At 29.8% G+C, this 17,778-nt stretch overlaps 4 protein-coding genes across 8 annotated transcripts; 3 read left to right on the forward strand and 1 right to left on the reverse strand.

The window, feature by feature from the left end:
* Positions 1 to 6: 6 nt before the first annotated feature.
* On the forward strand, positions 7 to 2,458 carry Cypl (peptidyl-prolyl cis-trans isomerase-like 1 Cypl). 3 transcript variants are annotated; one of them, XM_076791242.1, is made up of 6 exons: positions 7 to 135; positions 654 to 771; positions 1,278 to 1,411; positions 1,779 to 1,868; positions 2,024 to 2,131; positions 2,261 to 2,458. In XM_076791242.1, exons 2-6 carry the CDS (start codon positions 701 to 703, stop codon positions 2,374 to 2,376), a joined length of 519 nt encoding a protein of 172 aa, XP_076647357.1. In that variant the 5' UTR covers positions 7 to 135; positions 654 to 700; the 3' UTR covers positions 2,377 to 2,458. The 3 variants fall into 3 exon arrangements, with proteins under 3 accessions (XP_076647357.1, XP_076647359.1, XP_076647358.1); XM_076791244.1 differs by having other exon boundaries at positions 2,265 to 2,458; XM_076791243.1 differs by lacking the exon at positions 7 to 135 and adding an exon at positions 372 to 475.
* Positions 2,459 to 2,568: 110 nt separating this feature from the next.
* LOC143355975 (triokinase/FMN cyclase) lies at positions 2,569 to 10,017 on the forward strand. Its single transcript, XM_076791240.1, has 10 exons — positions 2,569 to 2,954; positions 3,076 to 3,145; positions 3,915 to 4,025; positions 4,647 to 4,735; positions 4,984 to 5,200; positions 5,643 to 5,888; positions 6,374 to 6,763; positions 8,933 to 9,186; positions 9,372 to 9,499; positions 9,773 to 10,017. Exons 1-10 carry the CDS (start codon positions 2,838 to 2,840, stop codon positions 9,885 to 9,887), a joined length of 1,737 nt encoding a protein of 578 aa, XP_076647355.1. The 5' UTR covers positions 2,569 to 2,837; the 3' UTR covers positions 9,888 to 10,017.
* Positions 10,018 to 10,609: 592 nt separating this feature from the next.
* Zc3h3 (zinc finger CCCH domain-containing protein 3) lies at positions 10,610 to 14,686 on the forward strand. The gene is made up of 7 exons (XM_076791085.1): positions 10,610 to 10,838; positions 11,541 to 12,408; positions 12,484 to 12,572; positions 12,648 to 12,831; positions 13,121 to 13,279; positions 13,353 to 13,548; positions 13,967 to 14,686. Exons 1-7 carry the CDS (start codon positions 10,784 to 10,786, stop codon positions 14,411 to 14,413), a joined length of 1,998 nt encoding a protein of 665 aa, XP_076647200.1. The 5' UTR covers positions 10,610 to 10,783; the 3' UTR covers positions 14,414 to 14,686.
* Positions 14,687 to 15,116: 430 nt separating this feature from the next.
* LOC143355906 (LETM1 domain-containing protein 1) lies at positions 15,117 to 17,433 on the reverse strand. Of its 3 annotated transcripts, none has more exons than XM_076791088.1 (4): positions 16,249 to 17,433; positions 15,968 to 16,117; positions 15,359 to 15,578; positions 15,130 to 15,247 (listed from the first exon to the last, which is right to left on the reverse strand). In XM_076791088.1, exons 1-3 carry the CDS (start codon positions 16,942 to 16,944, stop codon positions 15,399 to 15,401), a joined length of 1,026 nt encoding a protein of 341 aa, XP_076647203.1. In that variant the 5' UTR covers positions 16,945 to 17,433; the 3' UTR covers positions 15,130 to 15,247; positions 15,359 to 15,398. The 3 variants fall into 3 exon arrangements, with proteins under 3 accessions (XP_076647201.1, XP_076647203.1, XP_076647202.1); XM_076791087.1 differs by having other exon boundaries at positions 15,132 to 15,247; positions 15,355 to 15,578; XM_076791086.1 differs by having other exon boundaries at positions 15,117 to 15,578; positions 16,249 to 17,432.
* Between the last annotated feature and the right edge of the window lie 345 nt (positions 17,434 to 17,778).

Raw genomic sequence — 17,778 nt, forward strand, 5'->3', positions numbered from 1 at the left:
GAGTGTGGTGTGTACATATTGTTTTTGTTCAATCTGATCATTGTTGTGTTCATTGTATTTAGCCGAGTTAAATTCTACAAGAAAGTACATAAAAATTTCATAAAAACATTCCAAAATTGTGACTGCTGAAAACTGGTAAAAACATAAAATACTAAACTAAATAACGGCAAAAATAACAAAATAAGATTAGCATTTTATAAAAATGGTGATATTTATTGCAATGTCAAAATGATGTAGTTTATAATTTTTTAAATTTACATTCTTTAAAAATTTGTACACAATATAATAATCAGAATGCAGTTTATATATATGTACATATATGTATGTAGTTTAGCGCAAGTTGCTATATAACCTCATTTGACAAATGTCATAAAACTAAAAACCAATATTTGTAATGTATTAAAAATAAATGATACTATAATTATCAATATTTGTATTTGTCTGTTAGTCTATAGTTGTTACAGTTTTACACAATGTAAATAATTTTTAGAAAATTTTACCATCTCTTTGATACTTAAAGTTAAACTATTTGCAACCGACTCATTGGGTACTTAGTAATTTTCGATCACAACGATATAGTATTAACTAATAAACTGATCTAATGTTTCATTAATTAATCTTTCATTTAATCAATGATTAACTTTCTGCATTAGGTGAAGAAAAATAAAAACACAAGAAGAAACGCAATTTTGAATAAACGATGGCCCTTGCTAATATATCGGGAATCCCTGACAAACACTGGCAACCACCATTTGTAGCCCTCGAAACAACGTAAGTAAATACAAAATGTTATTGTAAAATTATGCTTACGTTTACTTATATACAATATTCCTTATGAAGAAGAAGAAGTAAATGAGTAGAATAACATAAAGTATTTATATAAATGCATATGGCGATTACGTTTCTCCAAATTTTTAGTTTCTCGAAAGTCAGGAATTCCTGAATTATTGATTAATTGATTTCTCGAGATTTTCTTTCAAAAATTCTCGAGAATCTCAGGATTCTAGAAAGGACTATTTTAGTAAAATTTTCTTTTAAATTCCCGATTTTTCAAAGAATTTATCTCGAAAATTGATAATCAAGATTGATACAATTTGAAAAAAGGTTTTCCTGTGATAAGGAATATGATAGTAAAGTTTCAAATTTTACAGTGTGTGTAAATGATTTTTCAATGATTGTAAAATATCATAAGCAATAATGCAACTTATTAAAATTTTCATTCCACTCTTTATGTTATATTTGTTAATATCCAAAATTTTAATTAACACTCTTTGCAGCATGGGTGAACTAGTCATTGAACTTTATTGGAAACATGTACCAATTACATGTAGAAATTTTGCTGAACTTACGCGACGTGGATATTACAACGGGACGAAGTTTCATAGAGTCATTAGAGATTTTATGATACAAGGTATTATTATATTGCCGATATTGCCATAACTTTTTAATTCTATTAACCTGTTTTCTATACAAAACTGTAGTAATAAAAGTTTTGGTTGTATTAATCTGCTTTTGTCGCATAAAACGACAAAAAAAAAATTAGAATTATACACCCGAAAGCCTCAACAGACAAAACTGTTAGAATTATTTATTTATCATTTTTCATATGATAAGGAAGATCAATTTCCGACCTCTTTTAGTTTAATCTATTGCGTTTTCAATTTTCATAGAAAAATTGTCAAACATATTTAAAAAAAGCAGAAGTAATTTTGGGTATTTGTGCAATCATTGTTGAAATTTCTTCAAATTCAGAGTTTTCTATAAAATTGTTATTTTAGGTGGAGATCCTACGGGAACAGGGAAAGGTGGTGTGTCTATTTACGGCGAATGTTTCGATGATGAAATACATGATGACTTAAAACACACAGGTATTTATAATAAATTAATAAATTTGAAAATTATTATACATATGGTATACAATATGTATTGTATTAAATATATAGACGATCATATCATAAATTGACTATTTATAAACATTCAATTCGTTTTGTACGATTTAAAGAGATATATAATATTGTTTCAGGTGCTGGAATAGTGTCTATGGCTAATTCTGGACCAGACACAAATGGATCACAATTTTTTATCACATTGGCACCTACACAATGGTTGGACGGAAAACACACGATTTTTGGTACGCTTCCTAAATAATTTTTAAATACAAAGTGTCTCATTTAAAGGTAGCCTACAGTATGATGATAAAAACAATTTTAAATTTTGTATCGTTTTAAGGTGATACTATATAACGGTAATTTTTTAACAGGTAGAATCCATTCTGGTATGGCGATAGTGAAGAGAATTGGTTTAGTCGAAACAGACAAAAATGACAGGCCAGTGGATGATATAAAAATCGTTAAAGGATCTGTGAGGAATGCGTAATAAAGTTTGCAAGGCACTTTATTTATATTTATTACTTTTGTAAATAATAACTCTTCTACAATAAAAAGAATTCAATAAATAACCAATCTTTTTGTATATTACCACAAAATACCATTGTGTATGTACAAATGTTACTTCCACAAGAAGTGAAATAACACGTTTTTTAATCATCACACGAAGGATCATGCACTCCTATCTCTGCTATGCAATTATGCGTCATGGATTAATCTGCTATGTTCGCGATCGACTTTATTGACCGTTATTCTGACGCGGTCAAACGAATGCATAATAAAGTCTTACATAAGTGTGCGATAACTTGTAACCTTCAAACAAAGATTAGCATTTGATCTCTTCTCAATTGAGATCTTCCCTGGTCCCAGATCCCAGTCCCCAGTGCATCGCATCACGATCCCGTGGATTATCGTTTGATTGCAAGTGCCGTTCTAATTCAATTCTGTGTCATGAAGAGCATAGTCAATTCGCTCGATGATGCTGTTACCGAAACTCTTTCTGGTTTATCGTATGCATATCCACAACTCGATTATGAAAAATCACATAGAGTCTTCTTGATGCCAAATGTATGTATAGCATTCAAGTTCTATCAACCGGTTGGACAAAAAAGTTCATTCGCATTACGATTGCTCTCCTTTTTGTTTTCGCATGAATACAAGCTTAGTAAACTCTGTTATTATGATTTAGCTCCAAAATAGAAAGAATAAAGTGTCTCTAATATGTGGCGGTGGAAGCGGGCACGAGCCTTTTGCAGCAGGTAACTATAAGTTTCATAAAATACGTTTGATACTTTTGAAAATATTTGTATTTTTACATATAACTTTTGGGGCTTGTTTATTGGTGAACGTGCAATCACAGAACTATCGGGTCATTGACCTCAGTGTTGTTCTCAATGCTCGATAAGGGTCTCTAATTTATCGCATCAATAAATATATGCATAGTTAAATAAATAATTGTGCAAATGAAAATTGTTAGTAATGTCAATTTGAACGTATAGAAACAAAGTTTAATGTACATATTTGAATAAAACCATTTAATTGTAAAGTTACTTAAAAACTATAAATTACAGGATACTGATCCATATTCATTAAACGACGCTCCATTTTCGTCGAACTAATTTTATTAGCTGCACATCTTTCTGCATTCATCTAATTCCCTATACAATTTTAATAAACGTAAAATTTGTCAAATACAGTAAAAAATATTTATAGTTATCTTTTAAAAATGTAAAGTCTCTGTATTTATAACGCAGATAGTAATTGCCATCTCATAGTAAAGATGCCCGTAAGAATAGCCGTGTTATGCGAACTTCATTACGCAAAACTGAAAACTAAAGTAAAAAGTTATTTTACATACCAAAGACTAACAAAACTACCCGATGTTTCCTTCAACACTGTGAAAAGTGTATTTGTTAAAACTCTTAGTATTTATATTATTAAATTTTAACACACCTGCAAGAATTTATATTGTAGAAACATCGTGTCATGCGGAAGTTACTTACATTTAAGATTTCTATCCGTTTTCAGGATTCGTTGGAAATGGAATGTTAACCGCATCGGTATCAGGTTCCATATTCGCTGCTCCGCCATCGCAACACATTTTCTTTTGCATTGAACGTCTTTCCCAGCACAGCCCTGGTAAAAAAGTTCACATTTCAATAAAAATAAAGATAATTTATTTTATTAAATCTTTTGATAATTTACAATTTATTACTATTTATTATTATTACTATACAATTTATACTACGTTCAAAAATGCAGTTCTAATTTTTGAGATACGTATGTAAGTACCCTACGATCCCTTACGCTTACTATAAGTAGAAACAGTTGACAATGTCTAGACACGTTGGGTAAGAACTATCGTATTTTAGAAGTTTCAAGAGATCGTGCACCTTTGCACTTTCTCAAAGAACAGAATTTCGAAAATGCGTTCCTGCATTTCTGAAATTAATGAACTTATAATGTTCTGAAGAATATGGTCGCACGAACTTGACATTTGTAGGTCGTCGGTATCTTACATCCCGTCGCTGAAATTCGCGAAAAATTGAAACCTAACAATTTTTTTCGTCGTGGTACTGGTTACAGCCACCCCTATTCAACAAAAAATTGAATTTATTTTTTATCATATAATTTTAAATCAGCAGCATAAATTTTAATCGCATATTTTTTTTCATTCGAAACGTACCTCGTGGGATAATTTAACAAATAATATATATTAGATATACTATTATAAATAATACATACTAAATATACTTTTAGCTGGAATTTTAGTGATTATTCCAAATTACACCGGCGACTGCCTTAATTTTGGCATTGCAGTTGAAAAAGCAAGACGAAATGGTGTGAAGGTAAAGTGAAAACAATCTGTGAATTGTTAAAAAAATAGAAACAAATAACAATTTTTCAAACTAAAAACTTCAAAACTTAATCTGCAAGCCATTGACAAAAAGGATTTCTGAATACAATAATTAGTCTTTTTCGTTGAAAATATAAACAAAATGAACTATATCTTCATTACTTTTATAATTATTTCTAAATTTCTGTATAACGATGCTTCCAAATAATTTGGTCGTTTCGTTCATGATCGAAATATTAGGTGATGGAGATCATTGTAAATGACGACTGTAGTATACCGATCAAGGACCAAGGAGTCGCCGGTAAACGTGGACTAACTGGATTATTATTCGTCATAAAAATAGCAGGTGCAATGGCTGAAAAAGGATTACTTTTGGAAGAAATTTATGACGTTGCACAAAACGCTTTGAATAACATGGCTACATATGCAGTCGGATTGACCGCGTGTACTATACCCGGTTGGTATTCAAATGCAAAACTTGTTTTTGAATATGTATATTATACACCATGGCAGTGCTACTAATTTGATTTTCAAAATCATAAGAATTATGTGTTAGAAATAAATGTATGCAAATAGAAATAAACTAAAAATGTTATTAAATTCTGTCTTTGTTACAATGTCTCCGCATTTTATATGCAGAATATCATTCAAAGAAAACAAATTTTTCATATCAATTAATAACAATTATTAAAAAGAAACCGGAAAAACACAGATTATTACTTTTCGTCTTCTATTTGTTATGAATATACATGAAATATTATTATTATAAATATTTATATAGTTACATGAACATCTATTTTTAGTTTTATATATTTAATTGTTAATATATGCGTACGAAATATTTCCATGAGTGTTAATAAAATTAAAATTAACATTAATTATAAATATGTACATTATAGGTCAACCTACAATGTTTGATATTGCCGAAGATGAAGTAGAATGTGGAATGGGAGTTCATGGGGAAGCTGGATATGAAAAAACGAAATTAAGATCATGCAGTGATGTGGTCTCGCTCATGTTGAAACATTTATGTGATTCATTGTCTTTAGTTAGTGGAGATACCGTTGCAGCGATTATTAATAATTTTGGAGCATTAAGTCAACTGGAACAAGGGATTGTTGTTCACGATTTGGTGAACCTGCTCGGTAAGCGATAGATAATACTTTTTACTTAAAAATATTCATAGTTATATTTATTTTATACACAAAAATACTCATATTTATATTCTGGTACGCATGCGCACACACATATTAATAAATTTCTTTCAATTCTGTTATAAAACGGTAACAATTAACAGGTTTATAATAGAATGCCCCTGGTGCTCGAATGGTAAAGTGGTTGAATGCATGTAAGGAATTATGATATTTTTAATAAATTTCCAGTGAACTCTTTACATTTAGCGTGCAGTTATTTCTATTTCTAAACTTCGCATTCCATGTGCCACGTCATCCCGACGTCCAATTGTTCTCAAATTTTGTATATGTATATAATTCTTTCATGAAACGGAACAAGTTTAGGCGGCAGCGTATTCAAAATTTCATAGTTGAAAAATAAGGTCCACCCTAATGTGTACAGTGTACTATACTTATTCTCTTCAAGAGGAATAAGAACTCTGAAATTTTTTTCGCAGGAAATATGAACATCCATGTTGAGCGTATATATTCGGGCGTTTTAATGACTTCATTGAACAGTGTTGGAATTCACATTACTCTTCTCAAATTACCAGAACATTATAAAGATACATTTATCAATTGTTTGGATAGTCCTACCAATGCGCCAAAATGGCCAGGTTGTGTTTATAGCGTTCCTTTGTTGACTAAACGAAAAGCCACGCAGGGCGAAGTAACCAGAAGTATAAAACAAGTAGGGATAACAATCCGTGAAGACCAGCAGGATTTCTTAAAAAGGTGTTTGATAACAGCCTGCCAAAGGTTAATTGAGAAGGAAACTGTTATCAACGATCTGGACAGAGGATGTGGAGACGGCGATTGTGGTTCAACGCTTAAAAGACTTGCTAGTGGTAGGTACATAATTATACTCATCAATATACCAAATTTTCCATATTAATACGCAATGTTTTCCCCCACTTTAAACTACCAAATATACAGAGTGAGTCACCTAACGTGTGCACCTCAAATATCTTTGTTGTTTCTAAAGATACGTAAAATATGGTAAGCACAAAGTTGAATGGTACAATGGGGCTGACACGATGGCATAAAAATTTCGTTTTTATATCATTTTTTTAGAGATATCAAGGTCACCTTGACTTTTTTAAATGGAACCACCCTTTTTTAAACACCTACAATGATAGTCCCTTTCATTAAGAATTCAGTGACTATAATTAGTCCAAGGTCATTCAAGGTCAAGGACAGAAAAAACGTATAAAACTAAAATATGGAAGCAGAATACCTGTATTTTATAAATGTTCGAAATGATGGCCGTCTGCGTCGATACATTGTTGTAAACGAGCTCTGAAGGAATGTTGAACTCTGATAAGTGTATCCGACGTGATATTCGTACATACTGTGATGATACGCTGACGCATATCTTCAACTGTTGTTGGAGCGTCCGTGTACACGGTCTCTTTTAGCAGACCCCATAAAAAGAAATCCAGTGGATTTAAATCAGGCGAACGTGCTGGCCATGAAACTGTTCCGCCTCGTCCAATCCATCGGTTTGGATATCGAGAATCCAACGTTTCTCTTGCTACTCGTGCATAATGAGCAGGACAACCGTCATGTTGGTACCACATATCGTAGCGATTTTGTAAAGGGACATCTTCTAACAAAATTGGCAGATCTTCTTGCAAAAATTGAGCGTCTTTCTGTCGCGTCATCATTCCGTTAACGAAATATGGTCCAATTACTTTGTCGTTCAAAATACCACACCACACGTTTACGCTCCATTGTCTTTGATGATCAATTTCTCGCAGCCAGTGCGGATTATCCAGAGACCAATAATGGGCGTTCCGTAGATTAATTGAGCCATGATTAGTAAATGTTGCTTCGTCCGTAAACAAGACATTAGAAAAAAATGAATGATTTTGAAGCAATCCCCATTGACAAAAGTTAATTCTATTTTGAAAATCATTCCCGTGCAATTCTTGATGGAGCGATATGTGGAACGGATGAAATTTATGTCGGGCCAGAATTCGTATTACGCTACTTTGACTTATGCCTGCTTCCCGGGCAATTTCTCTCGTACTCGCGTGAGGATTGACAGCTATAGCTGCTAAAATATTAATTTCATTGTCTTCATTAGTCGTGGGATTCTTCCGTTTGTGCTGTCTTGCATGTACACTTCCAGCACTTCGAAACAACCTGTACATATTAATGTCTGTCTAGAAGGAGTGTTTCGCTCGGGGTACCTTTCTTCATAAAGTAATCGGGTCTGCACTGCATTTTGTCTATATTCACAGTAAATCGCGATCATATCACACTTTTCAGTCATTGAATAAGACATAGCGGAATCGCGTTTGGAAACATACTGATAGTAAATAAGAATGTTGAATAACAATAACATTGAAGGACCTTAGTATGTTTACTTTAACTACGACCATAGTATATTTACTATTTACTATAAGCCTCCACCGTAAGAACGTATTCTGCTTTCATATTCTAAATCTTATACGTTTTCTCTGTCTGTGACCTTGAATGACCTTGGAATAATTATTGTCACTGAATTCCTAATGAAAGGGACTATCATTGTAGGTGTTTAAAAAAGGGTGGTTCCATTTAAAAAAAGTCAAGGTGACCTTGATATTTCTAAAAAAATGATATAAAAACAAAATTTTTTTGGCATCGTGTCAGCCCCATTGTACCATTCAACTTTGTGCTTACCATATTTTATGTATCTTTAGAAACAACAAAGATATTTGAGGTGCACACGTTAGGTGACTCACCCTGTATATAAAACATATTCAATATAAAACACTGACGAATTTGACTCTCGAGAGTAACTCGCGACAGTTTTACTTTCAAATGGACACGCACCCTAAGAAGTAGAACAGGTAGGTCATGAACAGACGCGTCGGACGATCCCTATTCAATCGCACGCGTGTTCGCCGAATTTGAGTACGAATAACTGGTTCTTATTAAATGCATTAACGGTACTTGTAAAATTGAAATCAATAGACGATTTAAAATGAAATTTCTTCTTAATTTTCATTTCTCTAATCGTTTCTTTCCAGAAATTTTGCAAAGAATACAAAGCTTTTCTTTATCACACCCGTCGTCAGTTTTCTCCGAGTTGGCGCATATAGCTGAAGAACAAATGGGTGGAACGTCGGGAGCATTGTATTGTTTATTGTTTACCAGTTTTGCAACAGAACTGGCATCGGCTCAAGAAAAAGAAGGTTGGCCATTAATTTCGGCCAGGGCACTTCGCAGTGGTTTGTGCTGTTTGATAAAATATGGTAAAGCGAAACCAGGAGATAGATCCATGGTATGCGATAAATATACATTTATTGTCTCTAATCTACAATTTAAAGTTTCATATTTATACATAACTAGAAAGTATTTTCATAGCTAATTCACAATTTCTTATTTGACTTTGGCTTCATACATGTATAATAATCTTTTCGCTTTTAAAAGTAGCATTACTTCTTTAAGCATTTGTTGATCTTTTAGGTTGACGTGATCAATGCACTATGTGAAGCTTTTGAAAAAACGTTGAATAATAAAACAAGTGATATTTGCGATGCATTAAAGACTGCTGCTTGGCAAACATGCGAAGCAACAAAAAAAATGGCTCCGAGGTAGGTACTAAGCGAGTTCGACATTTAAATTAAAATGGAATATTTATTATTATTATTATTATTTTTATTATTATTAATATAGATATTATTACTTGATATAACTGAGAATAAACTTTATTTATCGTTTTTGGACATGGTTTTACGGATTTAAAAAATGAATTTTTTATATTTTGTGTTGCCATTTCATTGGCATATTTAAACAAAATTACCATAAGAATCGACTTCATAAATGAAAATAAAATAAATAGAATGATCAAATATAATCTGTTACAGAGTAGGACGAGCTAGTTATGTGAAACAATCCCAATACCTACAAAATGCAGATGCCGGTGCATATGGAGTTGCCACGTGGGTTACCGCCGTTGCAGAATTAATTCAATATGTTTAAGTCTAATATTACGTAAACAATTACTGACAGAATTCGTACTAGACTAATGCACTCCGTGCGTTTTTTGTTTTTTTAATGAATGAAAATTAATTATGTAAATGAAGATCATTGTATATACATATTTTAAGTATTCGGCTCTGTACATGAGATAATTAACCTTCACCTGTCCCTCATTTTCGGAACTTAATGTGTCCCTCGTGGGTCAAATTTACATAATGCTAACACATTGAATGAAATAAAACGATAAATAATTAACTTTCTCAAATAATTTGTCACGAATTCATTTTTAAAATCACTTTTCTTAGAAATAAAAAAAAATGCTTCTTAAAAAAACTCTTTTCTTTTACGCTTTCGCTTTATATTTTTATGTATTTTTCAAATAAACTAACTACCATATAAAAGATATTAAATTAATCTGTGATATTTAAAATATTTAAAAATACAATTTTCTTTTTATTATATTTGAAATAGAAATTAAACTTTTATACATATACGATTTTATTATATAATTCAAGTTTCATTCATATAGATTGTTCATGTTCATAATCAACGTTTGAGCATATAGAAATTAATTTTTTAATCAGGAAACATTCTAATACGTGTCATAATAATTCAAATCAAAAACTGCCGCCATTCGACCATAATGGAAAGCAGTTTCCCTATCATACACCTGTGGTGTGAATATAGCAGTCTTCGAAGGCGATTGGTATTTGCAGGGAGGATATCCTCTCTGATATTTGATCATTTGGTTACATAGTTTGTTTCTATAGTAGTGGGAGGCACGCTGCAATTGCTTCATAGCGTAATTAGGGAAAGAAATTGTTGCATCACAAAGCTGTTATTTTCAGTGTTTCTTTTTTATTAATTCAATTTTTATGTTTGCATAAAGACGCAGTATGGAACGATTGAATATGGATCAAAGTCTATTAAACGAAATCGAATATTGGTCACGTAAGTTTTAAATTCGGAATAACTTATCCAGTATTATACACAATGAAATAAAAATACTTCTCACATGTTCGAAGTGTGTCACACAAAAAAAGTTATAGACCTAAGTGTTCATGGAATTTATTACGATAAACTTTCAAAACTATGTACAGTAATTGAAAACGTTACAGCTTTAAACAAATAATACACTGATATGTAGCTATTTTTGCGTCAACATACATTTTACATGTATAATGTATATGCAACAAATAATTCGTTCGTAGCAGTAATTTGAGAAATCGTTATTTTGTAGATTATTTATTTTATGTAGAACAATCTTCAATAAGCAATGTATAAGTTTCACTGTTTTCAAATCTCTTATACAATTTGTACACCCAATTTTATTTTCTTCCTTTCTTTAAAAAGTAGTTAACTTGTTTACCATAATTTTTCAATTTATTTGTGTCAACCACAACAATGAGATCCATTTGAATCAATCAAGCTTGTAATTTTAAACTGTACAAATTTATTCTTACAAAGCTAATTATTTATTTGTTCTAATTAGATTTCTTTACATTTTTTATTAGCATATTTGTATGAAATAATTATATTTAAGAGGAAGGTCATAATAAAAGATGTGACAACTAAATGTAAAAAAAACTGCTTCTGCATTCATTATTTCATCTGAATTCCCACTTTATAATAAAATAATATTATCTATTTCAGGTCTAATAAAACATCATAAGCAGGAATCTTTAGACAAATCTTACTACACGAAAGAAAGTTTTATGAATCAAAATTCGGGCGTTACAAAATCTGTTAAATGTACAAATTTACTTCAGAAATGTGAAACACCTTCTAAAACTTGCAGTAGTTCTTCATATAATAAAATGACAACTACCAATGTATACATTAATCCAAATTTTAAACCGCAACATTCTTCTATACATATTAATCCAAGATTACAGGAGAAGTCTTTGGTGCACATTAATCCAAAAATGATGAAAACTGTTATTAATTCTAATGAAAATACAGAAAATAATTCTTTACAACTTACAACGAATGTTAAAGACAACTTCTTACAAAAGCAAGACTCTACAAAGAAGTCTGTCTACGTAAATCCAAAATTAATAAAAAAATTATCTTCTTCGATGCAACCTAAACCAATCGAACTGAAAGAAACGATAACACCAACCATTAGCCATGCAGTTTGTTCAAGATTAAAATTTATTAAAAGTGTAAATTCTGCAAAAAATATCAATAGCCCCAGAAAGAGTAATTCTAATATTGTACTTTTGTCTAAAAGAAAACTTATACGTGTAAAGCAAAGTTCAAAAAAGCCTTTAAATACTTCCCAAATAGAAATTTACAAAATGAAACAATCGTTAAATTTATTAAAGACTGTTAAACTTTCTTCCAATAAACTTTTAAAAACAAAAACAATAAACACTTCGCAGCAATCAATTAGCAAAGATACAAGTTCTATAAAATCTCCAATTATAAAACCTAAAATAAATAAATATAGAATAGATAGAACTATTCCAAAAACTATTAATATCAAAGACCATTCGAATCAAACTCAGAATAAAGTCATGTATGTATTGTGTCTGGTTACTATAATTTGGTAATATTAAATTATAGTTCAGAAATAATTATTTGATAATTGTAGGAATAAAAAAATGGAATTAATTACAATTGGCGGAATTGTCTACAAGTCCTCTAAAAATCAATTAGTACGAAAAAGTTATGCAGTAAAAAGTAAGTAATAGCGTACTGACATCATTTACTGTATAAAGATATACAAGTACATAGGAATTTGTTATTTTATTACAGAAAAACATACAACAAGTATAAAAAGTGATAAATTTATTGTGGCTACAAATGGAAAAAAATTATGTAGGATAAAACCTTTAAAGGAAGCATTAGGAAATTCCAAAACAAAAGTACTTACTAAAGCTACTGGAACAAAACTTTGGTCCAATTTATCTCAGAAGAATAACTATAAAACTAATATTAGGTATGCAACACTTTCTTAAAACAAGGAATAATGTAGTAAATAATAATGAAGATATTTGCTTCATTATTCTGATTCCAATAAGTAATATACTCATTATAATGGGACAAATAACTACATGGTGCAACTTTATAATTAATCTCTGTAGTTTTAACAATTTAATTTGCTCTTTTTTCTGACTTACTGTTTACATTATGCACTTTTATTTACCTGCGCACTTTTACTGTTGCATTTCTACAAAATCTTGTAAGTTTTCCATATCATTATAATAATTATACACTTTGAATTATAGCAATAAAGTTAAACAGAGAAGTATACAAATACTACGTAACAAAATGCAGAAAAACAATCAACCTTGTTTAATATTCCAACGATTTGGATACTGTTCTAATCATGAGAAAGGAACTTGTCTAAAGCGTCATGATAAAAAACAAATTTCTCTTTGTAAAAAGTAAGTTTATAAAGTATATAAAGTATATAAAGAAATATATTCAACTTAATTCTCAATGGTAAAATATTTTCAGATTTCTCCAAGGAAATTGCTTACTAGATAAGTGCCCATTGTCTCATGATATAGGTCCTGAAAAAATGCCAACTTGTAAATATTTTTTAGAAGGTTGTTGTACGAGGGATGGATGTCCATACCGCCACATTAAAGTTTCTTCTAACACCCCAATCTGTAGAGAATTTTTGCAAGGATATTGTGCTAAAGGTCAAGAGGTAATATCGATATTTTTTATTGCTATTTGTAAAATCTACATATGATGAAAATACACATTCAACAGTAAGAATCCTAAAATTCTAAATAAAAAATTCCCACACGTGCATCACTAATATAATATCATATATTTATATATTTATTTTTTTATCATGTATTATTTTATTTTTCATTTCAATAAATTTTCTTTATTGATTAAAATGTAAAATTTCATATGATAGTTTAAAAGTAACAAATTTTCAAACGAACTTAATATATGTATATTTTAATCAATATTTCAAGTTTAATAAGAGTTAAATTTTATAAGATATCCGTTAGTACATATAAATTCAATTAGTTGTTTTGTATAGAATAAAACAACTATTGTATCATATATTAAAAACCTAATATTAAATAAATTAGAAGTTTTTTCTCTTACAGTGTAAACAACGTCACGAAAATCTATGTCCAGAATTTGAGAAAATGGAGAAATGCAGTAAAGGTAAGCATTGTCCTTACCCTCACAAATCACAAACATCCTTAACAAAACAAAATCATTTAAAACGAAAGTACAATGTGCGTAATGATCATATAACGCATCCAAAATTGAACAACTTGTCACCTTTTAATAATGAAAACAGACTCAGATATTATGAACAAACAGACACAATTGCTGATAAAAGTTTTAATAAAAAAAGAGATAGTCTTATAAAAAAAATAAACCTTATGAAGGCTGTAGCTCAGACTGGTAGTATAATAGAAATACTTGATGATACTGTAAATTTCGAGTCTACTCTTGAGAATTCTACATCAAAGGATGTTTCTGATACTAAAGTAATAAAACGACCACCAATTGGCAATCTACCTGCCTACATACCTATTGATTAATGTAAACAGTAATTCTGTCCAAAAATTTTTTTTATATTTTTTCAGTCTTTCTGTATAGTATACTTATGTACTTTATTTATTTCTATTTACATATCACATTTAGAATCTGATCATAAGTAAAATTTATATTTCTTAGCTAGTGTGAAATTAAATTTTGTACTATACTGTATCTAGGTGTATACAAAGGACAAAACCTTATATTTTATAATGTGTATATACTTATGTAAATGAAGAAAAGTGTATACTTGCTGAAATGAAAGTATTTTCTCTTTATACAGAGTGTCATTTTTTATGAATTGAAACCTAATATCACCTTCGTTCCCATTCCAAATTTCTGTAAAACTTTTATACTGTTTATATATATTCCTGTCCATAAGTCACTGGACACTTACTTATTTTTTGCAAAATTTAATTAAAACAAGCATACAAGTTTCCAGCTTGACTTTATTGTTTTATTTTGTTATATGTATCTATTATACGATAACATTTGAATGCAAAATAAAAAAAGAAAAATGAAAACAACGCTCATGGACAGCTCTAGAAAGGAAATTGAAAAACAATTACCCCACTAAAATTTTAAAAATTAATCGGCAGGATGCCACGCGTGATTATTTAGATCAAGCGGTGATATCTGCACGCGGCGGATATATTGATGAAAAAAAAAATATAGGATTGGCATATAATTTGATTAACATATTCTTTACATTAGAAAGTACCATTTCTAAGTACCATTTTTATTTCATAATATAGGTCCTTTAATAATAAAAAATCGTGCGCATCCAAATTTTAATAAGTGTCCGGTGACAAATGGATGGGAGTGTACATGTCTATAATCTATAGTAAAGAATGAAAATTTAATTTAATCATTCGGTTTTTGTTCCAAAACTAAAAAAGAAATCCCATGTCGTGAACACTAATTAAATATTATATTTGCACAATACCTACGTATAATATTACAAATACTTTTATATATACTTCGAACATATCATCCATATATTAATTTCCAGTTAGAAGAATGATTATATGCCAATAATATTGGGCAATGTAATAACAATGAAATTGTATTTTCATTAACAGTGTTTGATACTTCGAGCCACTTTGTAAGCCACTTTTGCATATTTTCTATTGACATAGTTTCAGGATTAACACCTCTAAAAAAGAGTGCCTAAAACAATACATATAATTTATGTATACAATTGCGCAAAGTAAGCGTTTACGGGATGAGTTTATAATGTAAAATAAGATGAAAGTCAAGAATAATAATATTGTGGTTTCAGTTTTGTTATCAAATTATTGATATCTAAAAATTTCTCTGATCCACTAACTGCAGCGAGTGTTTTATTTAAAAAGATGCGAGGATAGACACCATGCGAAAGATGAAGATAAAGCGAAAGTAGTAGTGCATAAACCAAACTAAGATTGTGGTATTGTTATTCTTACTTTTTATCTTATTTTATAATGTTGATAATTCAATTATAAAGACATATGCAGTTAACTATATATTATAAGTAAAAAGTATATTAAAAATGTAAAATATAATTTTAATATGCACACCCAACGTATTGCATCTTTTGATAATTTTGTAACACCTCCTTCTCTTTGTATGGCTTCATCCATATGTTTAATAAGCATACCTCTTTCAATTAATTTTCTTTTCTTAAAAAGTCTCCAAGTAGATATGTCATGTATGATAAGCAATTCTTTCTAAAATATGATTCAGAATTGTTACATCACTTACGAAATCATAGAGTTACCATAAATATAAGCACACTGTTCTGCAGCTCTACATAGAATTAATTAAAAGTATAATATACATCTATATATATATAACATACTATATGCCTGCTTTTAAGTTTCTTTAATGCATATGGTCGATCAGCAAATAATTCAGAACAGGCAATAATATCATTTACATGTGGATGTGTGCCACTACCAAGACACGCAATAACATCATTCCATTTTGCTTTTAATGATTTCTTTTTAATAGTACGGAGTTCTGCCTGCAAACACCTAAACAATGGTCTGTTATGCTTTAATCGCCTTTTCTGATCTAACAGCATAAACTTAAGTTTTTGTTCTGCGGTCCAGTAATGTGAAGTAAGAAAATATCTTGGAAAATAATATATTAGAGGAAATACTATATAATTTGTAAAAGGGACAGCAAGTATTAATAAAACAGGACACATTTTTCTTAAGTCTGCGCCCATTGTATGAGTTAATTTTAGCTCCTCTGTTGTTAAACTTTTACTTGGCTTTTGTATCACAGTGATATATCTTTTAAATTCTGTTATAAAGACTCCAGTGCCAACTCGAAACATGCGATACACCTGCATTGTTTGTGGAAAGTTTTTCTCCAATACACGATCATAATTTTTAATATAATCTATGTATCTATTAAACCAATATGTTTTCATATTGGACACTCTGCCTTTATCTTTGCTTTTCCATTTAATTTCTTCATGGCATTGACGTATGCAAAGTGGTGTATACTGACTCCGATAAATAAATCTCTGACACAATAATTTATACATTTTCACTTCTGCGTTTTTATTATATATAAATCGTGGTTATGTTTTAAAATTATTTAGTTTTTTTAAATTAAAGTAGATTAAACACGATTATATATAAACTACTTTATAACATCATTGTTATACTATTTATTTTGAACATCTATTTATGTATTGTCACCATTATCCTTTTTTAAGGTTACTATTAAACTAGATTATAGCAAAATACATTTACATATATATTAAATTTAAATCTAATTTGTGAAATTCTATCTGGTAAGTAAAATAACCCATAATTTAAAAAAAATTGTTGATATAAATTACTGCTATGAATTATGAAATCACACGACAAATGTGATCCCAGAATTTGTGTATGTAATACATACAAGGAATATTGTACGATTTATGTATGTATGTATGTATGTAGTAGGACTTTTTTGCACGATTTAGTAGGAACGTAGGACTTTTATTGCACTATTTAATAGGAATTTTCGTGTAAAAATTTTTGTTCGTTTCCATAGAGCATGGAATATATGTAGAAGTACGTATATAAAATGTACCAATATTTTTCTATTATAGTGTAAATATCCAATCATTTTTATCATTTAATAAAAAGATTGATGTCTTTTAATAAAAAAATTGATTACAATTAATTTGTTCTGAACGTAATGTTAAATGTCTAAACTATAATACAAATAGGAAACATAGCACAAAATATGTTACAAGCGGTACGATAAATAATGATAAGATAACACGCTCTTCTAAATACATAAACAGTAAAAGCGTATTAAGTAGTAACGAGAATCTTTTCAGTGATAAATTCGGAATTTACATTTTTCAAAGGAGAAGAAATTCCAT

The sequence above is a fragment of the Halictus rubicundus genome, chromosome 7 (genome assembly GCF_050948215.1).
Source record: "Halictus rubicundus isolate RS-2024b chromosome 7, iyHalRubi1_principal, whole genome shotgun sequence".
Taxonomy (NCBI): Eukaryota; Metazoa; Arthropoda; class Insecta; order Hymenoptera; family Halictidae; genus Halictus; species Halictus rubicundus.